Source organism: Protomyctophum parallelum (genome assembly GCF_964188405.1).
Source record: "Protomyctophum parallelum genome assembly, chromosome: 1".
Classification (NCBI taxonomy): domain Eukaryota; kingdom Metazoa; phylum Chordata; class Actinopteri; order Myctophiformes; family Myctophidae; genus Protomyctophum; species Protomyctophum parallelum.
The window spans coordinates 79736095-79761094 of record NC_139697.1 but is presented as its reverse complement, the minus strand read 5'-3'; the positions used below and the strand labels follow the sequence as shown (position 1 = coordinate 79761094).

Sequence of the window (25000 nt, the reverse complement as noted above, 5' to 3'; positions counted from 1 at the left end):
GTGTGTGTGTGTGTGTGTGTGTGTGTGTGTGTGTGTGTGTGTGTGTGTGTGTGTGTGTGTGTGTGTGTGTGTGTGTGTGTGTGCGTGCATGCATAGTGGGACTCATGGAGGATTGTCATACATTGTGTTTTTATACCACCACTCGTTAACATCGCTTTGAAGGTCTCTGCGACTTCTGTGGGAAAGAAAGGAGCGTACTCCAGCGTAGTTATCACACAGAGCGGCCGAGCAGGAACTGAGCCATGTGGAATTCACTGGCTATTGTTGTAGTGTTGTTGTTGTTGTTGTTGGGCCTATTATTATTATTTCAACCGCACATCTAAGGTTCCAAATCCACTTCCTCTTGTCACACTAATAGCGTGTGGAAAGATGGTGAGTGCTCTGAAAATGTCAGCACAGAAGAACAAGTTGTCGAATGATATAATATACTGTACCACGGTTATGCCGGATTTATACTTGGTTGAACGTGAGTGTTGCGTATACCGAAAATAGCCGATCTACAAGCTCGGGCCGTCCAAAAAGCACGGCGCGCTGTGAGCTTGTAGATCGGTGCACGACATTTCCGCGGGCGTGACACCCCCGCGTGCAACTAAGTGTAACTCAGGCTTCACAGGTGAGGTGAGGTCACAGAACTGTTGTTCCTCTTCTCTGCTATATGGATTGTTTCTGGAAGCAGACTCTCTTCAGCATGTTGTGATACCGTTGATTAACCATCTTCCTCTTCCTCCCCGTGGCCTTGCATTGTGTCCTAATCACATTTACACATGTCAGTCAGTAATGGGAGTGAAAAGCTTGAGTTTGTGCATCTGTGCTGTGTGTGTGTGTGTGTGTGTGTGTGTGTGTGTGTGTGTGTGTGTGTGTGTGTGTGTGTGTGTGTGTGTGTGTGTGTGTGTGTGTGTGTGTGTGTGTGTGTGTGTGTGTGTGTGTGTGTGTGTGTGTGTGTGTGTGTGTGTGTGTGTGCGCGTGCGTGTGTGCATTACCTTCATAATGAATCATTAGCATCAGGACCTCTCCCCTCCTCTCCTTTCCTCTCTCCTCTCCCCTCCCCTCCTCAACTCTCCACTCTCCTTTCCTCTCCTCTCCTCTTCTTTATCCTCTCCTCTCCTCTGGGGGTGGGACGTCTGTGTTGTAATCTCCCAGAGACAGCTCTCTAGAGATAGAAGAGCACTACACTAGCCTCACTGTCCACAAATTGATCTCTGAAAGGGACACACACACACACACACACACCACCCAGAGTACACAGGCTTTTTAGCGGGGTTAAAAGCATATCTCACAATCATAGGTCTCCATCAATGTCGTTTTCTTTGTAGGCTAAGAGCAAATTAGCTGCATGCTGCTTAGCGGGGTAAAACGAGCGCCGCACTATTTGTCGGCTTAAATGGTGAACCTGGATGGGTCGCGTGAAAATGTGGCGCTTAGGAAAAAGATGAAAAATGCTGTAATGCAAGACAGCATTGATGCTGAAGGGCCCACATGTGGAGAGAATTTCCTCATCATGGGAGCTGTAGGCCTTGCAGCGGTTGAGGAATGTTTGCGCCACAGTGACCAGACCACAGCAGTGCTAGACACATCTCTGTGTGTCACTCAGTTCTCAAGAGACTGAGTCGCAACACTGCAAACATGGGGGTGGGGGGGAGACACACACAACACTGCAAACATGGGGGTGGGGGGGGAGACACACACAACACTGCAAACATGGGGGTGGGGGGGAGACACACACAACACTGCAAACATGGGGGTGGGGGGGGAGACACACACAACACTGCAAACATGGGGGTGGGGGGGAGACACACACAACACTGCAAACATGGGGGTGGGGGGGAGACACACACAACACTGCAAACATGGGGGTGGGGGGGAGACACACACAACACTGCAAACATGGGGGTGGGGGGGAGACACACACAACACTGCAAACATGGGGGTGGGGGGGAGACACACACAACACTGCAAACATGGGGGTGGGGGGGGAGACACACACAACACTGCAAACATGGGGGTGGGGGGGGAGACACACACAACCCACTGCTTTCTTTGTGGCTTTAGTATATTGTTGCTGTCGGGCAAAAAGCTCCATATTCTAACTTTGCATGGCGTCACACAAAAGCTCCATATTCTAACTTTGCATGGCGTCACACAAAAGCTCCATATTCTAACTTTGCATGGCGTCACACAAAAGCTCCATATTCTAACTTTGCATGGCGTCACACAAAAGCTCCATATTCTAACTTTGCATGGCGTCACACAAAAGCTCCATATTCTAACTTTGCATGGCGTCACACAAAAGCTCCATATTCTAACTTTGCATGGCGTCACACAAAAGCTCCATATTCTAACTTTGCATGGCGTCACACAAAAGCTCCATATTCTAACTTTGCATGGCGTCACACAAAAGCTCCATATTCTAACTTTGCATGGCGTCACACAAAAGCTCCATATTCTAACTTTGCATGGCGTCACACAAAAGCTCCATATTCTAACTTTGCATGGCGTCACACAAAAGCTCCATATTCTAACTTTGCATGGCGTCACACAAAAGCTCCATATTCTAACTTTGCATGGCGTCACACAAAAGCTCCATATTCTAACTTTGCATGGCGTCACACAAAAGCTCCATATTCTAACTTTGCATGGCGTCACACAAAAGCTCCATATTCTAACTTTGCATGGCGTCACACAAAAGCTCCATATTCTAACTTTGCATGGCGTCACACAAAAGCTCCATATTCTAACTTTGCATGGCGTCACACAAAAGCTCCATATTCTAACTTTGCATGGCGTCACACAAAAGCTCCATATTCTAACTTTGCATGGCGTCACACAAAAGCATCAAGCTTGTAGATTTTTGCTACTTTTGAATTTGAATCCTGAAAAGTAACAGTTTTTGACATGTGAGGTTTCCACCCGACAAAGCGGTTTAAACTTTATTTAACCAGTAAAAAAACCCATTGAGATACTTTTGCAAGTATTCATTGGCCAAGAGGCAGACAGATTCGCATTGCGTATATATTGCCTGGAAAATGTCTGAACGCAGACACGGGTTGGTTCAGAGAATGAGCGTACTCTTTCCAGCGCTCCTGCTTGGTAAACAAACAGTGTCCGAGGCCACGTTATAGCGGCACCCACATTAACAGCGTCTGTTTGTCACACTTCCTGTTATGAAAAGCCAAGTGAGACCCCTCCTCCATTACTCCAGGGGATCACAGGGGATCATAGTGTGTGTGTGTGTGTGTGTGTGTGTGTGTGTGTGTGTGTGTGTGTGTGTGTGTGTGTGTGTGTGTGTGTGTGTGTGTGTGTGTGTGTGTGTGCGTCTGCGTGTGTGTGTGTGTGTGTGTGTGTGTGTGTGTGTGTGTGTGCGTGTGCGCATGTGTGCGTGCGGGCGGGCGTGGGCGGGAGAGCGCCCTAATGACTTCAACCAATGACGTGTGTGTAACGTGCACACACGTGCATGTTTCAGCGGTGAAGAATGTGTGAGTCAAAGCAGTCCAACTCCTCCTGGGTGACTAACGTGCAGCACCAGTCGGTTTGAATCAGCGGTGGTTCCCTTCACTGTTGCTTTCTGCTCTGCTGTTAGTCAACCATGGGATAGACCTTTTATGGCCAACATATGCTCCGTCGCAGGGCGACGCATCACGTGTCCGCCGGAAATAGCCCACCTGCAAGCTCAAGGTGGGCTATTTTCGGCTATTTTCGGCAGCCGTTGGTTAGGGAGCTCTCACTCACACGGGGAAACAGCTTGTGGTGTGGCTGGGTGATGTATGTAATTCCACATCCTGTTTAGATTTTAAAGACGGTATTTGATCTCGGCAGGGTGCGTGTGTGTGGGGGCGTTATTATGAGAGGGTTCCCTTGTTCGTGTGAGTGTCGTAGCTTCTCCCCGAAGCTAAATGAGATAAGAGTCAGAGGTTAAAAATAAAAGTTCAGACTGTTTCTGGAAAGCTGGCTTCATTGTCCAGTAATGTCACCACCTTGTTACAGTAACAGGCGTCTTCGTTATGAATTGCCGTCGCTCTGCGAAATCATCATCACCGTTTCCCCGATTTGAAATGAAAAGTATTTCTGAGGACAGTCAGCTGCGAAAAAAAAGGGAAAAAAGAGAAGACATTTCCACTGGGGTAAAATCTTTAACCAAGTGCCAAGTGTCCATCTACAGCAGAAAGAGTTCCCAAAGTACAAAGCGGTGGTTTTCTCTCTTTTTGTGAAGCATTTGTGTCACATAATGGCTCTAACCACTTTTTTTTCTTTCAAAAGAGTGAAAATAGCGTGATGTACAAGCTCACAGCGTGTTGCATCCACACGACACCATGGAATGACAAAGCACAGAATTGCGTGGTTTAATCTGCCATTCATGTTGATGCACAGCGGGGCTTGTGAAGTGTCCGCTGCATGGCGCCTCCTCCCCGCTCCAACCTCCTCCCTTTTAACCTCCCACTCCTTCCCATCTCCAGCCTCTCTAATTAGGATTAGGTTACAGACATGCTGTTGGTATGCGGCCCTTGCCAAGTCCCCAACCATATGGCCGCCACAATTGCAGCTTTGTTCTCCGTAAATATTGTCTGCCTTTGATTTTTTGGCGGGGGGCCCCCGAGTCAAGAGAGAGAGAGAGATGGTCTGAAAACCAAAACCGCTTTTATTCATCTTATTTATGGCCCCCCGCTTGACGGGGGCTGCCATGCGGAATACGGAAATGGCCCCATCAAAAGTTGTAAATTTACAGAATAGCTTCCCTCGGAGCGTGTGCACGCACGCATGCGTGCATGTGTCCAATCGGTTTTGCTTTGAGCTCTTTCATGAATGTGTGTGTGTGTGTGTGTGTGTGTGTGTGTGTGTGTGGGGGGGGGGGGTGATTCTAAAGGCGCGTAGCGTCACCTTGAATAGAAACACATGTGCTCGGGGGCTGTCTGTAACAGGCCATGTGGCCAAAGTGCTTCCTCGTGTTCCCTGAAAAAAACAACTCACGTTCACCAGATTATTATGTTTATAAATGTCCATAGCTTATAAATATCACTGGCGCCTATCCGTGTGTGTGTGTGTGTGTGTGTGTGTGTGTGTGTGTGTGTGTGTGTGTGTGTGTGTGTGCGTGTGTGTGTGTGTGTGTGTGTGTGTGTGTGTGTGTGTGTACGCGCGTGTGTTGGAAATCCGTGTTGAGCTAAAAGCTGTCTCTCTCTCCTTGGTGACGTGCGTTCCAGGAGTCGGACGGCCAGGGCTGCCCGTTCTGCCGATGTGAGATCAAAGGGACGGAGCCCATCATTGTGGACCCCTTCGACCCGCGCAACGAGGGCGCCAAGTGCTTCTTCCTGGACCAGTTCAGCTGCCCCATGATGGACCTGGACGACGACGAGGACAAGGAGGACTGCCTGGTCATGAACGGACTCGCCAACATCAGGAAGGTATAGCCATGCAGTGCCACCCTAGTGCTGTGGTTGGCACATTTTCCTCTGCTCCAGTTTTTGTTGACGGGGACAATGCACATTTATCAACAGTAGATATTTTCATCTGTGGTCCCTGAGCAGGCTAATAGTGATGTGAGAAATGACACCAGTGAGCTGATAATTACTCATGATTACAAATTTGATTTGTTTTTAGCCACCTCTTAAGGTTGAATTTGAAGGTCAAATAGTTGGAGGTCTCTCTTACCTCTGTAGGGAGACTGTTGGGAGGCTCTAACAGAGAAGACTGTTTTACCAAACACACTACAGTACATCTGGTTGGTATTTCACAGTCCCCTCTGGTAGTTTCCCTTGTTGCTTGCTCTGTCACCACTGTCCCTTCAATCTATGAACTGTTTCAGTGGTTGAGGTGCAAGTCAGTTTAACATCTTAAAAGTGAGACAAGCCTCTGTTTAAAGCAAAGAAATGACATGGATATCATGGACCCTGTTTTTCACAGTGCATAATGTGAATTTAATACATGGTAAGATTATGTTAAACCTCGGTTCCAGTGATGGGACTTAATGTGAAAACAATGGCTGTCACTGACACGCTTTTCCTTTTGCCAAGAAGCGCCCACTTAAAATCCATTGCTCTGTCCTTTTACCTTTAATTTTTTTCCAACAGCGCTCTTTGCATGATTGCCATGATTGTCTTGCGATGTAAAACAAAGTATGACCTTGGAGAGCTTTCTGAGTGCTCCCACTTTGTGCCTCTAGCACTGGAACATTTCCCAAACTAAATGCAGAGAGCTCTTTGGAGGCGATTCTTACCAGAGAAATTGGCAAGTTGTTAAACTGTGCCACTTTCACCCACTCAACCCTACAGGGTTCGGAAGTACTGGGAGATACTGCCTTCATGATTTTGTTTTCAGAAGCATTTGCTGGAAAAGCCTACGTGTGTTTTTACTTGTAATTCATTAATTCAGCTCTGCTTTTTTAATGTATGAGAAATCTATTCAGCCACACTCTGATTTGAATGCTTTCATCATATAGGGTCTAAAATAGCGGTTTAGTGCGAAGTCCCCAGCGAGAGTGAGCTAGACTAGAGATGAATGCCAAAGTACTGTTTGGCACCATCTTCTCTCAGTTGAACTGATTCTTTCCCCCGCCGTCTATCTGCCACTAGGGGGTGATAAAGAGCTTGTGGTGACATGCGTCCGCTTATTGTTTTCCCTCTGTCCTCCCAGCAATGTGCCGAGCGCCAGAACTCCCCCATCGTGTCTCCGAGCTCCTCCCCTGTGACTCAGCGGAGGAAAGCCCACATCGGGGGAGACCCCGGCCTCTGCATTCAGCACCTCAGCCTGCCCCCCGTGCCCCCGCGCCTTGACCTCATCCAGAAGGGTGTGATTCGCTCCCCGTCGGCCAGCCCCACGGCCTCCCCTAAGGTCAGTGCCCCCCCTCGACACATCAGCCCCGCTGCGTTGGCGCCAGAATGTGATGATGAATGATAGTACTTTCAAAGATGTTTTAAGCTGCGGCCTCCCTAGAACTTATTTCAAAGAATAGAAGCAATCTGTGGGGTTAGAGTATGTTAATACAATATGACTAGCACATCTGCAGCCACTTAGAAATGTACACCCTGTTCTTGGGTAAGACACCTACAGTACTGGTTGACAAGTAGTATTGATTCAAGCGCCATGTCTCCCTGACCAAGCGGGGATTCCATCTTGGTAGAGACTGGTAGAAATGTGGCCCCTCAGTCGGGGAGACCCGGGTTCGAATCCTGGGGTAGAGTGTAAAAAGGATTTTGTCATCAATCATATAGTTTCTCTTGGATTCTGGTCATCATTATGAAACTGCTTATTTTTCAGAATTTCCCTATTACAGCCACTCATCAAACAGGATTGGAGTTGGCAATGGCCGATATTTGACTTCTATCACAGGGTTATTTCAGAGTTTTACACATGTTTGTGTTTAGTTTACACGAACCCTCAAAGCCGAACATATAGGACCTCGAAAATACAAATAAAAATCTTGCTTCTCAAAAGTCGTTTATTGGTTCAAATGTCCCGCAAATTGGATTTCTCACCCCCCTTTCCTCTCGCAGTCGTCACCAGGCATGTCCAGGAAGCAGGACAAGCCCCTCCCCGCGCCCCCGCCTCCCCAGAGGGACCCGCCGCCCCCGCCTCCCCCAGAGCGACCCCCTCCCATCCCCCCAGAGACGCGCCACTCCTGGCTGCCAAGCTCCTCTTCCTCCTCCTCCTCTTCCTCCTGCGTGTCGTCCGCTGCCGCCGTGACGCCGGACCCCCCCCAGGTGGCGCCGGCCGACGCGTGGGGGTGCCCCAAGGACGGCCCCTCCGTGGCCGACGCCCAGCTGGCTCCACCGCCGGCGTCGTCAGCCTCCTGTCACCTCAACGGTGGCAGCAGACCCCTCAGTTGTCCCTCGGGGGCGGCCGGGAGGTTCCAGCCTAGGGTGGACGGCACAGACGGCTCCAAAGTAAGTCATTTTTTGTCATCAAAGTTTTTTAATGATTTTACAATAAAGCATACAAAATACACATGACTTACACCAAAGTCAGTTATTAACAACACCAAGCCACCATTCACCCAAAGGAATCAATGAATGAAGAAGCCGCTTATATCACTTTTGCCAAGTAAATGGGACATTTAGATTTAAAAGCTATTGTATGGAAGTGTGGATAACAGCACGGTTGTGTGCAATAGCAAAGGGAAAGGTTCCATATGGGGCTACACCAACGTTAGCTTCCATGCTAGCTGCTTCAACAACCGGAGGCTCAAACGACACACAAACACACACTCGACCAGATAAAACGGTTATGGCCTATTAACTAAACTGTTGGTATTGATAAATCAACAGTGATATGTTTTCCACTGTTCTGGAATTGCCCTGTGGAATGCATTGATTTCTCCCCAAAACTCCCCACATAGATCATTCCACTGTTTTGATTGATTTTATTCCTTCATCTTGGTGTTTCCCCCCCTAATGAAGTCGTTTTTATTTGTTTTCTCATGCCCCCCACGTAAAGCACATTTGAGTATTCACTGCACTTGTTTATCTGTTGGTCTTGGTTAAGTAGCGTAAAAATACAATGTTTTATTGCTTAAGCTTATGTAGTGACTATTCATTGATTCATTGAAAAAAAAAAAATCTCACTGTTCCCAGGTGAATAGAATAGTTTTAGTTTTATTTCGGTCTGTAGTTTTATATCATGTACATGATTATTACAGCAGCAAAAGCATTTTACAGGACATGTTTGGACCGAAAAAGGTGTAGGCTGAAGCCGTAGCTTATGTAGTGCCTATCCTTTTTTACTTACTTTAATGCAAAATAATAACAAAGACGAACAACAAAAAATAGAAATAGAAAATAAGGGAAAATAAAACGAAACTTTTTTTTTTAATTACAAAGCCTCTAATTAATTAGATTAAAATAAAAAAGTCCCAGCCCTAAAAACACATATATAGCACCTTCCATGACATGAATGCAGCGCAAAGTGCTTTACAGAGCAATACAAAAGAGAGAATTATTAACTTGTTTATTTTGAGCAAACACACGGCAGCAGGGCCAGAAGCAAAAAACATAACATAGCATCAAAATAAAATAAAAGCAAAGAAAATAAAATAACATTCAAATAATAGAAAATAACAAAAACAACATTAAAATAACAGCAAGAAAAACACCAAAAAAGGCAGCGAATCAGGCAGAACAAGTGAGTACATGAATAACAACACAGAGATTTTAAAAACTCAACTAAAACCAAAAGTGAAGAAGTAGGTCTTGAACAGTGCTTACAAAGTTTGAGAAGACATCTTTTAATTTCAAGGACCACAATAGTTCCATTTGTTCACTCTCAAAGTTATAGATCTAAAGTACATGGTATGGTACAACGTTTTGGCCACAGATATGTGAGCTGAAACATGCTTGTACCATGTGTACAACGTGTTGTACCATGTGTACAACGTGTTGTACCATGTGTACAACGTGTTGTACCATGTGTACAACATGCTTGTACCATGTGTACAACGTGTTGTACCATGTGTACAACGTGTTGTACCATGTGTACAACGTGTTGTACCATGTGTACAACGTGTTGTACCATGTGTACAACGTGTTGTACCATGTGTACAACGTGTTGTACCATGTGTACAACGTGTTGTACCATGTGTACAACGTGTTATACCATGTGTACAACATGTTGTACCATGTGTACAACGTGTTGTACCATGTGTACAACGTGTTGTACCATGTGTACAACGTGTTATACCATGTGTACAACGTGTTGTACCATGTGTACAACGTGTTGTACCATGTGAAGTCTCACAAAATGAGAGAAAACCACCACTTTGGAAAAAACTACTTTGGAAACTCTTTCTAAATGGACACTTGGAACTTGGTGAGGGCGGTTAAAAATCTTACCCCAGCTTCCTGGAAATGTTTTTTTTTGCACTGACTGTCCCCAGCCATCCAGCCACCCACACACATAGCTCCGTAAGGGAGTGGTTGCACCACTCAAAAATCACAACAAAACAATTGGGATGGATAGATAGCCCTTTTAAGTATCTCCCTCTTGTCATGTGTGTGACTGTGGTGATAAGTAGGAGTAATTATATTATGCAAAGCACACAGAGAATAATGCAGAAAAGAAAGAAAGAAATGCACATGGTTTGGTACCCTCTGTTTGTCATTGTCTGAGTGTTTTGTAAAGACCTGCTATACACACACACAGCGCTATACCTATACACATACATTAACATGTTACAACCGGCAAAGCACCTAGCTGTGTCATTTTAAGATTTTAATCACATCAACCGTTATATTAAACTTTGGCTATTCAAAAATAGCAGATATACAACCACTAAAATCCTGAAAATGTATGCAAATCTTTGAGTACTTGGGGGTCCGCAGCCAATAACATATTATTTTGGGGGTCCTTGACATGAAATAGTTTTGAGCACCCGTGGTATAGAAACATAAGTAGTTTCATATTTAGAAGACATTGCAGAATGGGCCTCAGTGGGTTAACACCCCACACTCAGTCCGTGAGGAGGTGGATGGGCAGAATGGGCCTCAGTGGGTTAACACCCACACTCAGTCCGTGAGGAGGTGGATGGGCAGAATGGGCCTCAGTGGGTTAACACCCACACTCAGTCCGTGAGGAGGTGGATGGGCAGAATGGGCCTCAGTGGGTTAACACCCCACACTCAGTCCGTGAGGAGGTGGATGGGCAGAATGGGCCTCAGTGGGTTAACACCCACACTCAGTCCGTGAGGAGGTGGATGGGCAGAATGGGCCTCAGTGGGTTAACACCCCACACTCAGTCCGTGAGGAGGTGGATGGGCAGAATGGGCCTCAGTGGGTTAACACCCACACTCAGTCTGTGAGGAGGTGGATGGGCAGAATGGGCCTCAGTGGGTTAACACCCACACTCAGTCTGTGAGGAGGTGGATGGGCAGAATGGGCCTCAGTGGGTTAACACCCACACTCAGTCTGTGAGGAGGTGGATGGGCAGAATGGGCCTCAGTGGGTTAACACCCACACTCAGTCTGTGAGGAGGTGTATGGGCGGCCTTCCTGACACACTTTGCATATGGTTGCTGTCAGCTAGAAACCTTGCATGTCCAAAACCGTTACCTTTCAGGATTCAAATGAAAAAATACTATGAATAAAGCTCGACTATTTTTGCTACTTTGGTGTGACACTGTAGTACGACGAAGTATAAAATATGGTGAAAAGAGGTTTTCACTGACGATATGCATGGTTATCTTCCAAAGCACTTAATTCTGTTCAAAGGCAGGCTGCAGTTACTGCTGAAAATAATCCCCAAAAGCGAACGCTTATTTGGGAACACATTTTCTAAAGGACTTACAACATTCAATCCTGGATTTACATGCGTTCACCAACGCAAGTAAAGATTTGTTTCCAATAAACTTTATATAAAGCAAATATACCGGCAGCTATATTTGGGGTAAAAAGCGTCGCGTACTGTACAATAGCCAGCCCACCTGAGATGTCCTGCATGCCAAAGCAAAAAAAAAAATGTTGATTTCCTTTTCTGAACAGAGACCTTTAAGGGAATGTTCAGAGCATCAACATGCAGGAGACCTTTAAGGGAATGTTCAGAGCAACATCAACATGCAGGAGCCAACTGATCATTTGACCTCAACCAGGTCTGCCTCATCCTGACTGTATACGCTGCCTACGCCTGCTCTGTAAATGGGCATAGAATTAATGCTAATCTCCATGATGAAAAAAATAAAAATGTCTGCTTGTCGCTCTCTCCAGGGTGAACATGGATGGCCCATGCACTCTCTCCAGGGTGAACATGGATGGCCCATGCACTCTCTCCAGGGTGAACATGGATGGCCCATGCACTCTCTCCAGGGTGAACATGGATGGCCCATGCACTCTCTCCAGGGTGAACATGGATGGCCCATGCACTCGTTCATGCTCTCTCCAGGGTGAACATGGATGGCCCATGCACTCGTTCATGCTCTCTCCAGGGTGAACATGAATGGCCCATGCACTCGTTCATGGCGGTGTGGAAGGCTGCTAATTTAGCAGAGATTGCAGAGCCTTGGGATTATCAGCAGCTCATAGAAACACCGTGAACATAGTTTACCGAAGTTGGGTGCAAATCAAACTAATCGATTTAGTTGATTATAAAAACCATTTTAATCAAACAATCTTATTTTCTTCATACCTGTAAATTATTTAAAATAAATCAGCTCTATTTAGAACTGACATTTCCATTAATATAAATGTGTGTGTGTGTGTGTGTGTGTGTGTGTGTGTGTGTGTGTGTGTGTGTGTGTGTGTGTGTGTGTGTGTGTGTGTGTGTGTGTGTGTGTGTGTGTGTGTGTGTGTGTGTGTGTGTGTGTGTGTGCGTGCGTAGCCTTTCTCCAATGGTCAGGTCGGCGATGAGTACGATATCCTTCCTTCACGGCACTCTCTACCTCAGCCTGCTGCTGTCAGTAGTCACAAGTAAGTAGCACACACACACACACACACACACACACACACACACACACACACACACAGTGTGTCCGCATGGGCAGATGCAAAGATACAGTCTACCATACATTTTCAATGGAAGCCAGCGACATGAAGATACAAAGATACATACAATGTTTGTAACTGCTGCAAAAGCTGCAAGAAAATTGAGCTGGTTTTCACTTCAGCTACAAAAATACAAAGCTAGAAATATATAGGCTATGCTGTGTAGCTTTGTATCTTTGCATCTTTCGCGTCTGCCAGTGTGAACGTAGCAATAGGGTTGAGAACCAGAACCGGAGGAACCGGAATCCAGTTCCATCACATTTGGTTTCCAGAAGTGGTTTCATCACACTGTCACAGCTGCTATGTGGACTTCACTTCACGTCTGCTATTACAATGTCTTCTCAGACGGTTTAATATCAAGGGCCACCATAACTCTGAGGTTCCATTTTGTACACTCTCAAGTCTCTCAGAGTTACAGACCTTTTTAAGGGTCTATTTGGAACCCCCTAGAGTAACCCAGAGGGTTCCTGTACCTCAATATAAGAACCAGTGAGGTACAATATAGGAATACATAGGAATGGTTAAAGGGAACTGTTAAGGCATCGGAAACCGTTACAATCCTAAAGGATCCCAACCCTACACGCACACACACACACACACGCGCGCACGCGCTCGCGCACACACACATACACACGCACAAAGTGGGCTTTTTTATTGAGCAAGATAAGAAGCATTTTACTTGGAAATCCTCTGAAAACTGTTTGGACACGCTACAGACACTTCAGACAAATATACAAGCAACATTCCAACCGATGGGGACCCTGTGTGAGTCCTCTACAATCTACAGTATGTTGCATACAATCAATTCCCGGTCAACTTGATGTATAGCTACATTAGTTATTCTAGGATCCTTCCTTGGGGGAGAAAATAATAGAGACTGTGTTCCAGTGTGGTTATCATTTAGTCACAATCTCTTGTTAATACTTTTCATTGGTTCAATATTTATAAACCCCACACTTAAAACTGACTGTTTTGTTGTGATCTACAAGCAGAGCAGACTTTCGAGCTTGTAGATCTGCTGTTTTTGATACATTTGTTTAAATTTACAGGGGGAGGATATGGAATTACGAGGTGTCTGCCCGTCAGATTATTTATAATATACTGTACATGCAAAAGACCCAAGTTAAGTGAAATAAATAGTAATACCACAAATCATATGAAACTTTGCATACATGACAGGGTTTGATTTCAACAACAGTCAGTTTTTACAAGCACTAATCTGTTTCTTGCCACAATCAAAGACACAAATATACCACCTTTTCTTTGTGTCTTTGGCTAAAACTCATCCTTTGCTTTCGGAGACGTATAGGCCTTCTATCTAAGTTGTATTAGCCATAGGGCATACAGTCACTGTTAGAGACTGCTTTGAAAAATGATGGCTGAACATGTAATAGCCTTTTAGCGGCAGCACAATTAAATTAGGTATTTCTCTGCTCTGCGCCGAAGTGGAGGGCAAGGATAAAGCTGTCACTTCTAATGAAGCTGGAGCTGAGGGGAAGCTCCGTTTTTACAGTAAACTACAGTATGTCATCCCGTGCAGTGGGTTTTTAGTTTCACTTGCCCACCGCACAAATACTACATGTCGTATACACATGCACGCATGTCGTCGCCGTCTGGCAGACGCCTCATATCAACGGTATTTCAACTTTTAAACTTTTTGTAAATGAAGGCCCTATACTTCATTGTCATACATGTTTGTGTTGTACCCATGCCTGACGAAGACCCGCTCAGGGTCCAAACGTTGTGTCTCTACCTACAAATAAAATGACCTGGGAGCTGTAAAACAGTGCCTTCCTTTTCCCAATACATGTTTGTGTCCCACAAAAAATAGCAGAAATAGCCAATCTAGAAGCTTGTGCGCTTGTAGAGCTGCTATTTTGCTATATAGGAAAGGCTTTGAAAGTGAAAGTGCAAGTGGTTAACAGATTCACCGCCATTGGCCGAGATCTACGTCAATTAAAGCTCATTATTTTATAAAACCCTCAGTGCCATTGCTGTAGATCAATGGCAATCAATGTTAAGTGTGTCTATGGGTTTTATAGATGGGCACTCGCTCACAGACACACAGAGCCAACACAAACAGTTGGATTTATTGAGTTATTGAGGAAAGGACTTGCTCCCTGGCAAGTCTTTTCTTCCTGTGAGTCATCATTTCATCACTGAGTGGCAAAAAAGTCAATATCGTCCCTATTGTATGACATAATATGAACTAGCCTTTAGACTGGAGTTTTCACAAATGTACCTGATGTAAAATAGTGCAGAACAAGACACAGCCAGTCTAGTCTGGGTTCATGGTGCAAAACTATCACCTCTTACCATGTTGGAGTCTGTTGACAGCAAAGTGTGGTCAATTCTGAGCAGAAAGAAGCTGACACATGACTTCCCAACACTACCACAAACCAACCAACACTACCACGAACCAACCCATCTAAAAACACTACCACGAACCAACCCATCTAAAAACACTACCACAAACCAACCCATCTAAAAACACTACCACAAACCAACCCATCTAAAACACTACCACAAACCAACCCATCTAAAACACTACCACAAACCAACCCATCTAAAAACACTACCACAAACCAACCGATCTAAAAACACTACCACAAACCAACCCATCTAAAAACACTACCACAAACCAACCCATCTAAAACACTACCACAAACCAACCCATCTAAAACACTACCACGAACCAACCCATCTAAAAACACTACCACAAACCAACCCATCTAAAAACACTACCACAAACCAACCCATCTAAAAACACTACCACAAACCAACCCATCTAAAAACACTACCACAAACCAACCCATCTAAAAACACTACCACAAACCAACCCATCTAAAAACACTACCACAAACCAACCCTTCTGAAAACAATACCACAAACCAACCCATCTAAAAATACATTGTTTGGCCTGGTGGCTGCGGTCTTCCATGTACGGTAGGTTTTGCTGATGGTGAGCAGAAATTGAAGCCAGATATCACTATTATTTTTAAGTTGTTAATCCACCACTAGGTGCCCCCACAAGTCAATGATTTGTACATCTGTTGTGCTCGATGGACAAATGAGATTCTTTCTCTTGTACGTCCCCCAACATTATTGTAGTTAACAAAAACTGACAAAATAACAAAAACTGGGGAAAAGTGGGAAGATTGTTTTTAATAATAACATTTTAGTTAACTGAAATTAAATGAAAACAAGGCTTTGCTTTGCTTTGTGTTGTGCATTTTCAAAAGTCACTAAAAACGAAATGAAAGCAGTCCTTAGTATTAGTCTTCAATATTTCGTACATGAGTCATACATTCATTCCCCCCCACAGAGCCTCCCTCAACCCTTTCAGCAGTCCCGGGGCAGCAGAGTGGCAGAGAGCGTCATCAGAGAGGCCAGAAGATGAGTACCAGGTGCCGTCCTCCAGCTTGTGTCTGACTCAAGCTCCCGTCTGCATCTCTGTTGCACTTCCAAACAGGTACTGTACATACATGTATTGTATAGTATTGTATACTGCAGTGTTCCTGTACCAAGTCACTGTTAACCTCCATGATCTATCCCACACCGACACACCTTTGGTTCCAATGGATTCATGAAAGAAACGCACAAAGTATGCAAATGTCTATTTGGTAATTGTTTGTGTTTTATTCTCTGTTTATGTCATGTTTATTTTTATTCATTTATTTTTCTCTTTTTTGTTCATCTTACTTACTCTACTATTTAGTTTTCCTTATTTTGTTGTATTTTTTTTATTTTTTATTATTATGTTTTGCCTCCCCTAGGACCCATTTGGAGGGTGGGAGGGTGAACGGGAGGGTAGGCTGGGCAAGCGTGACCACTCTTGGTCATTCTGTCCAACCTAAGGGGAAGGGTTGCAAAAAAATTATAATAATGACAAAAACGATGTAAAACTAACCTTGTACCTCTCCCTAAATAAAGAAATATATTTAAAAAAAGAAACGCACATCGATTTTAGCCACTTTCAACCTGGAGTACCTATTTTGGGCATGTCATTATGGGTGTCATTTCTCTAAAGATTTAAAAAACATTTCAAGTAGACCACTATTTCCAGTAGTGTGTGAGAGACTATATGAGGAGCCATGTGGCCCATAGGACAAGGACATATCTCCTGTTTTTGTAGCGTGAGGCGGCTTGATGTACGAATACATCCCCCAGCCATGATGTACAAGTTAATAGGGAGTGTTATTGTACATCCCCTGGACATGACGCTAGCATGACACAGGGAATTGTATATAGGAATTAAGAGCTATTACTGTATATCAGTGGCTTGCAAAGACATTGATGGCCCATTTCTCCTCGTAGGCATGTGGAGAACGGCTCTCCTGAGCCGCCTGTGGAGGACAGAATCCACAAGCCTCCCGAGCACGGTAAGTGTCGGCTCCATTAGAGAAGCAACAAGCCAAAGCCAAACTGATGAATGTGCAAATGATCAGATGAGAGCATAAGTACACCCCTGCTGCTGAGTTCATTACGCTGCCGACCTGATGATCCATGCATGGTGAGAGTAGCAGAGAGATGAGAGCTTGAGGGTTTCAACCTTTTTATGGCCTGACATTCTGTGTCAACTGCCAATTGAAAGAGCAGAGCGGCGGGTCCCAAACTTTTCTGGATCAGGAGCCCTCTTGAAAACGTTGAGAGTTTTGCTGGCCCAGTCACCTGCTGTGGGTCCATTACATTTTCAGAGCATGTTCATTTTGATGGTCATTCAGTCGATTGTGTTCTGGCTTGGATCAATGGAACTAACAGTATGATTTAAGTTCCTATTTATCTGTGATGTTTTAAAGGGAAAATACCATGTAATTTGTTTCATCAATTATTTGGCGGCCCACTTGCAATACCCTCACAGCCAACTATAGGGTCCCGGACCACAGGTTGGGTAATCGCTGGAGTAGACTATTGCAGATATTTATATTAGGTACGTAAGGTTAGAAGGCTCTGTGAAGTTGTTTATACAGTATATACAGTAAGGTATGTGGCAGCTACTGACTGATAAATATTGACGGTGTATATCACTGGTTCCCAAATGTGTTTTTTTTCCCCAAATATTTTGTTTTTTATTAGACTATTACTATTTCAAAACATTTTCAAAAAACAATTCATTAATTCCATAAATTAACGAACTAATGTTTAAGAAGTCGTGAAAATAAGCAGTTCTACAAGCTCATATTTGCGAGCTTGAAGATCTGCTATTTTCACTAGTTTGGGTCCTGGGAGTGGGGAGATCACATTTCTCTTTTGGGTCACAGGCTAAAAAGTTAGAGAACCACTGCAGTGAGGAATGTGGCAGCTACTGATAATGCTGATGGTGTATATAATATTAATATACTAAGCTTATACTGTATGTAAATTGTATATACACTGATCTATTAATGTTTGTTTAGAGCACTTTTAACAAACATAGAGTAGCAGTCAGGGCCCTATCTTACCCCTTATCCCTAAACGTATTTGTAATTTTTTAATATAGTTCAAGTTTACAGCACTTTAAACAAACATAACAGGCACCCCTCATTTCACATGAGTGTGATGTTTTTGCCCTTGTTTTGCACTTTCTCTTTCTTTTGCTTTACTTATTATTGTTATCATAACCCTGCTGCTACATCATTCGTCTGAAGAAAGCCGCACAATATAATAAGATTTACTTTTATGTACCTGTGCACAAGATGTAACAGTAAAGTACCTTGAACCCTGAACCTCACACTCCATTAATCTACAAGAGTACGTTAGGTTGACCTCTTCTTTATCCCCCAGGTGGCCATTTTGAGCCAGTCAGGACGTTAGTGTCTGCCCCCTGCCCCTCCTTCTACATCAACAGGACCCCCTCCGACTATGACATTCTGCTGCCCCCGCAAGGTAACCCCCCCCCCCCCCCCCCCCCAATGCAACTCCACACAACTCCCACAAGCACATGTGTATTTCTTCGCACCCCCTTTTCCTCCCCTGGAGGAACATTAATTTCCGGTGCATTTACTAACACGTTATGACAGGCGTATATGCTGTATGTGCAGTGAGCCCCACTGGCCCGCGGGCAGGTCTCCGTCCTATCAAAATAGTTACGCTCAGCGCCCCGAAACAGAGATTAATCAAAAGACGGAACATTAATCATTTCATAATCGAGGGCACCGCTCTACAGGCTGGGAGCGTCCATTGGGCAACATTCTATGTCATTCCCGGTTGGTACGTCATCCAAAGTGGTCCCCCTCTATTTTAATGGATGGGATGAAAAATCTTAAAATGTTAATAACTCTTGATCTAAGTCAATACTTTCCAATTCTAAACACAGATTATGTTTTTGACGGCCCATCGCAGTCCTGTCGCTTGTCACGTTAGTGTTAATGAGAATGCCCTCTCCTGTCCCTGTCTTTTTCCCCCAGCATAACATTATTGTATGTGCCCCCAATTAAAGGGTTCAGAATTTATATAACGGCGCCTGTCACGTCCTCATGAAATATTAATTACATTGAATATACCGCCGCTGCTATTGAACTTTTCCATGTATTTTCATAATTTAATGCCCTGCGTTGTGAGAATGTTCCCCTCAGAATAGGAATTCAGGTTCAGGTTCAGGTTCATTTCTTTGTTTGTCCCCGTGGGGCGATTTGGTTTACAGCAAGGCATAACACAGGCAGGTAACATGAAACACAAAAACACAGTAAAAAGGCACATAGTACACATAGAACAATAAAACAGCATGGCAGTTCAGGTATCAGTGTAACATTATCATGCATAACATTTTCAGAACAGCATAAATAATTCATACAAGTGAGTCAGGTGACAAGTTACCTCCTCCTCCTATCGGCATTTAGAGCCTGGATAGCTACAGGCACGAAGGAGAACCTACGTATATGCTGGGGTTTAAGTGGTTAAAGTTATTTTCAGTCTGTCTGGAAATAAATATTCTCTCCAGTTTTCCTCGTGACATACTGTATCTTTGGGGAAAGGATTTACATATTTACGTACCGGTGATATGACATAAGGTGCTATAAAGTAACAGTAATGCCATTACTGGTACAGTGGTACCTTGGATGACAACATTATTTACAGGGGTGACCTAAGACAAAAAAGGTTTTAGAACAACTGGAATAATGTATAGACAACCCAATATGGCGTGTGTTTGGATGTGTTGCAGCCGTAGAGGAGCTGTTCAACGGTCGGCTCCTGGCCCAGCCTCCACCTCCGCCTCCGCCTGTACGACACAGCTTCACAGACCTGTCCTCCTCCTCCAACTCCTCCTCTGCCATCCTGCGACCTCACAGACCCTCCTCTGGACACGAGCATGTGCTGTTGGCCCCCGGTGAGTCTGTTAAACCATGCATTATACAGGAGAGACCATTCTTTTTTTTCTTTTTTTTTTTACAGTTTATTATGAAGGTGAAGTAGCATGAAACCTTTGAGACCTTTGATTGATTGATTGAAATATTTATTAACAGTTTGTAGAATTTACAGTACATTTTAAGCACAAACTCAATACAAAGACTGTTGGACGACCCTGAGGCCGATTCTACAAATACGATTCTACAAATACCTTCTAAATCAGTAGTTCTCACTCTTTCTTTTTTTAAAATAGCAGTATACCTTGTATACCTGCTATTTTCACTAGGTACTAGTAGGTACTAGTAGGTCCTGAGCAAACTCTCATTTCTCATTAATCTCTCATTTGGGAACCACTAAACAAAAAACTGTTAGACATGCTGCCCTGTGTGTCCTGTCCTTAGACACTGTGTTTGACATGCTGTGTCCTGTCCTTAGACACTGTGTTTGACATGCTGTGTGTCCTGTCCATAGACACTGTGTTTGACATGCTGTGTGTCCTGTCCATAGACACTGTGTTTGACATGCTGTGTCCTGTCCTTAGACACTGTGTTTGACATGCTGTGTGTTCTGCCCATAGACACTGTGTTTGACATGCTGTGTGTCCTGTCCTTAGACACTGTGTTTGACATGCTGTGTGTCCTGTCCATAGACACTGTGTTTGACATGCTGTGTGTCCTGTCCTTAGACACTGTGTTTGACATGCTGTGTGTCCTGTCCTTAGACACTGTGTTTGACATGCTGTGTGTCCTGTCCTTAGACACTGTGTTTGACATGCTGTGTGTCCTGTCCTTAGACACTGTGTTTGACATGCTGTGTCCTGTCCATAGACACTGTGTTTGACATGCTGTGTGTCCTGTCCTTAGACACTGTGTTTGACATGCTGTGTGTCCTGTCCTTAGACACTATGTTTGACATGCTGTGTGTCCTGTCCTTAGACACTGTGTTTGACATGATGTGTGTCCTGTCCTTAGACACTGTGTTTGACATGATGTGTGTCCTGTCCTTAGACACTGTGTTTGACATGATGTGTGTCCTGTCCTTAGACACTGTGTTTGACATGCTGTGTGTCCTGTCCTTAGACACTGTGTTTGACATGCTGTGTGTCCTGTCCTTAGACACTGTGTTTGACATGCTGTGTGTTCTGCCCATAGAGACTGTGTTTGACATGCTGTGTGTCCTGCCCATAGACACTGTGTTTGACATGCTGTGTGTTCTGCCCATAGACACTGTGTTTGACATGCTGTGTGTTCTGCCCATAGAGACTGTGTTTGACATGCTGTGTGTCCTGCCCATAGACACTGTGTTTGACATGCTGTGTGTTCTGCCCATAGACACTGTGTTTGACATGCTGTGTGTTCTGCCCATAGAGACTGTGTTTGACATGCTGTGTGTTCTGCCCATAGACACTGTGTTTGACATGCTGTGTGTTCTGCCCATAGAGACTGTGTTTGACATGCTGAACAACGCCGCCCCCCTGCCGCCACTCAGAAGACTGGCGGGGGAAAACAGCAAAGGTCTGTCCAGGACCTGCCTGGAACACGTCGACCACTTACCCACCGCTCAAGGTAACAGTGAACACCACTTTATATATCACTGCGTGGATATTAGTCTTGTCCCTCTCAGTGTTCGATTTTCTTCTGCAATGTCCTGCCCCATATTTGCATACTGAGTCCTGGTTGGTTATATATAGCCTGGTTCCAGACGAATCTGGTTGGCTCGTCACCATTTCGGCAGTGAAGTCCTCCCACAATTGAGAGGGGCCGGACTTAATCCGCATGGGGCAATATGCATGGCAAAGGCAGATGAAGGCTGGCTACGCATAGAGTCACATAGAGTTAAAGTGGTGAAACTGCTTGTGACGCTATGTTAAGTAATTTAGCTGGGGACCCCCTGGGACCCCACGTTAAGTTATCCCTTAGTCCTGCTTGACTCTGCTCATGTAGTCTCACAAGTAAAGTGATGGAGAAAAAAAAAGAGTAAAAAGAAAAAAACAACAAGCAATGCAGAACCACGTCTTTAGATGTCAGGCTGTCTGACTACCACCCACCTCGCTCTGAGATGTTTTTGCATTCAGGTTGCTGCAGTGACTTATTATTATGCTACAGTACATCTCAAAGATGAAGTAGATTTGGCTGCTATCTTAGCATAATTCTCTTTTAAGTTAATATGATCTTTTCTTGTTTACAATTACAAATATCCCCTTGTGCATATTGTGTGTGAATCTCCCTGGATGGTTGATGACATGTGTTTGTTGCCCTGGTAGCCATGGAGTGTTTGCAGGCGCCCGCCCGGCCGCCCAAGCCACTGCCAAGGAAGATTCCCCCTGACGTCGGGCCGGGGAAACCTCACAGCATGGAGTCGGCCAGTGTGAGTGTGGACGCCAAAATTGCTAAGCTGATGGGCGAGGGCTACTCCTTTGAGGACGTGAAGCGGGCACTGATGATCGCCCAGAACAAAGTGGAGGTGGCCCGCAACATCCTGCGAGAGTTTGCCCTGGTGGCTCCCAGACTCAACCTTTAGCCCCAGAGACGGCAAAGAGACTGCGACAAAGGACGCTGTGCCTCTCTGACGGATTTCGATAATTTGAAGAAAAAAAAGGGCTATTTTTATCTTCTAGGCCTTGGACTGAGTGGAGGAATGAGGAAAGAAATGCCATGGGGGCCTTGCCTCCCATCGTTAATCGAGAGACACGACAATGGCGACAAGACAAGGACGAAATGTACTGTCTGTGAATGATAAAAAGTTGAAACCTGTGAAACTAAAAAGGACTTGGCTTGTTGTTTACAGTGAGCTGTGCCAGTGCAGGCCTCTGGCTTTTCAAAATGCTCCTGTTGCCAACAATTATGTCATGGGGACTAGGACCACCAAACTATATACAAGGTCCCATCCCTGCTACTGCTGCTACGGTTTCCTTTCACTCCCTACCAGAGACATGTGTTTGTAAAGCCTTTCAGTATATGCCACATCATTTGCAACTCAAACAAAAAAGAAAAATCTTAATACGCTCAATAACAATGCTCAGTAATGTGTACAGTTGGCGTGGTTTTTATTTACTACCAGTGGGGGGAGCCAGACTCCTCCATATCTGTTTAAATAAATTCCTTCACTCATCCACCCTTTGATCTTTCCTCCATGTCTTCCTCTCTTCCATTCTCCTACAGCAGTGGTTCTCAACCTGTGGGTCAGGACCCCCAGGGTGGTCCCCACATGATTTTAGGATGGTCCCTAGTTGACCGTGAAGTGAAAATTGTTGGACTTTGTTGGATTTTTAATACCTGAAAGAAACAAAGAAACAAAGAAATAAGACCATTGCTTTATCAAAAGTAATCAACTCAAATCAAATACAAATTGGTTGAACATTGGCCAAATTTTTCAGATAATAAAAGAAAGAGGCAAAATGGCCGATCTACAAGCTCACAATGTTCACATAAAGCTCACAATGTTGCTATGTTCCCAATATAAATCTGTGGAGTCAAACAAAATGTAATTGCTCAACTCCTACATCCCAAGTGCTTGTCAAGGTGAGCGGGGTCCCCAATGCGAATATGGTTATTTTGAGGGGTCACAGGCCAGAAAAGGTTGAGAACCACTGTCCTACAGAACAGCTCTAACTATAATGGTTTTATAGCGTGTGACCATGAGCATTAAGTTTGCTTTTCACAAACTGGACCCTGGGCTGGTGAGCTGAGAACAGTGAGATAGTACCAGAAAGGTAGCCTACTAAGAGTAATAGAGTAAGAGTAAGAAAGGTAATAAGAGCCTTATTGGTCCACTGGTCTCTCCTCTAGCCCAGGTGAACACCATGAACCAGCCCACCCCAGAGAGAACACTGGTCCATTCCACTCACTGGTCTCTCCTTTAGATCTGTGCTCCTCGTCTCATGTTCACGTCAAGGACTGCCAAATTGATGTATTTGGCTGACAACCCCCATCTGAAAATGGTTTGTGCCATAAAAAATAAGAAATATTTTGGAAAAAATTTATATTCTCCTTAAAAGAAAACAAAAAACAAAACAGTATATTATTTAAGTTGCGACCCACACTAAACACGGGTCTGCAACCCAAAAATGGTTCATGAGTCATGACTTCTCAGAAGGGAAAAGTCGTACTAGCTTCATTTTACTTTTCTGTAGCTTGACCACAAGTTCTATCAGACAGAACTTGTTTTTTTGTTTTCCCGATTGACGCGCTTTCTTTAATCGAGGAAGAAGAAAACAAGCCAATGAATGTATTTGTTCAACATGAGTGAGCTGTTTTGTTGTACACTTGAGTTTCACTGAAGCCAATTTGTTGATAGTGATAACTGAATTTATACAGTATGTGCCAACGGGCGGTAGTTAACGTGGTAATGCCTTTTTGTGTATGTGTGTCCACATGTATGTCTGGAGGAGATGGAGAAAGCATTTAAACACTTAAACCATACCTATATAATTCATTGATCTAAGTCCCCCCGCGGTCTGTATTTGGTCAGCTCCTTTTTTCCCCTCCAAATTACATACAGTAGATATAGCCAGTCTACAAGTTCACAATGTGTCCCGTTGCGACACGTTGTGAGCATGTAAGCTTGTGGATGTGCTGTTTTCGCCCAAATGTTCACCCCCAAATGCTAGGGTTCATGTGGTTAATTATGGGAATTCAACTGTGCTGTCAGTTCAACAACCAAATGTTGTCTTTGAGGCTATGGGCCTGACATGACGTGCTCTTCAGTATTCACCACACACTGGCTGGCTCTTGTGAAGCACATGGGAAGAATTTGAATATCATTTTTGCCATTTCTGAGATGCTACAAAAAATAAGCCAATTTGGAGTGGGAATCACTTGATAGCTCTGTAATTATGCATCTTGCTTCATGTTATTTTATTGCAAAATTGGGATACTAATCATCTGAGAAATGCAAAAGATGGACAGAGTGGTGCTATGTGCTCTAGTCAAACGTACATGGAACCTCTTTGGCATACTGTGGTGAATCAGTGTGAATCAGTGTTGTGATAATGGGAGACAGTGCACTAAAGGCAAGTCTACAGCCAAATGAAAGTGCTCTTACTATCTAGGACCTAGAATAGAAGGGATATATATATATGACACACAGAGAATGAGAAATCTTCAATAATCTGGTCTATGTACTAGATAGCAGCAGGCAGTCAGGCAGGTGTGTTGTAAGTTAGGTCCAGTCCAGTTCTGGGCTGCTGCGATGAGTTGTTTGTGTCACGATGTTGATGTTGCC

General features: G+C 44.4%; 1 protein-coding gene across 2 annotated transcripts in view; it reads left to right on the top strand.

Annotated features, from left to right (window-relative positions):
• The window catches only part of cblb (Cbl proto-oncogene B, E3 ubiquitin protein ligase), a 69004-nt gene extending 45301 nt beyond the window's left edge, over positions 1-23703 (top strand). For both annotated transcript variants that reach the window (XM_083759618.1, XM_083759619.1), the window contains exons 10-19: positions 5193-5393; positions 6622-6819; positions 7482-7871; positions 12288-12376; positions 15777-15923; positions 16769-16833; positions 18215-18316; positions 19593-19757; positions 21217-21342; positions 22041-23703. In XM_083759618.1, the coding sequence (XP_083615744.1) occupies positions 5193-5393; positions 6622-6819; positions 7482-7871; positions 12288-12376; positions 15777-15923; positions 16769-16833; positions 18215-18316; positions 19593-19757; positions 21217-21342; positions 22041-22297 (1740 nt within the window). In that variant the 3' untranslated portion in view covers positions 22298-23703. The remainder of the gene's footprint in view (positions 1-5192; positions 5394-6621; positions 6820-7481; positions 7872-12287; positions 12377-15776; positions 15924-16768; positions 16834-18214; positions 18317-19592; positions 19758-21216; positions 21343-22040) is intronic.
• Positions 23704-25000: the final 1297 nt, after the last annotated feature.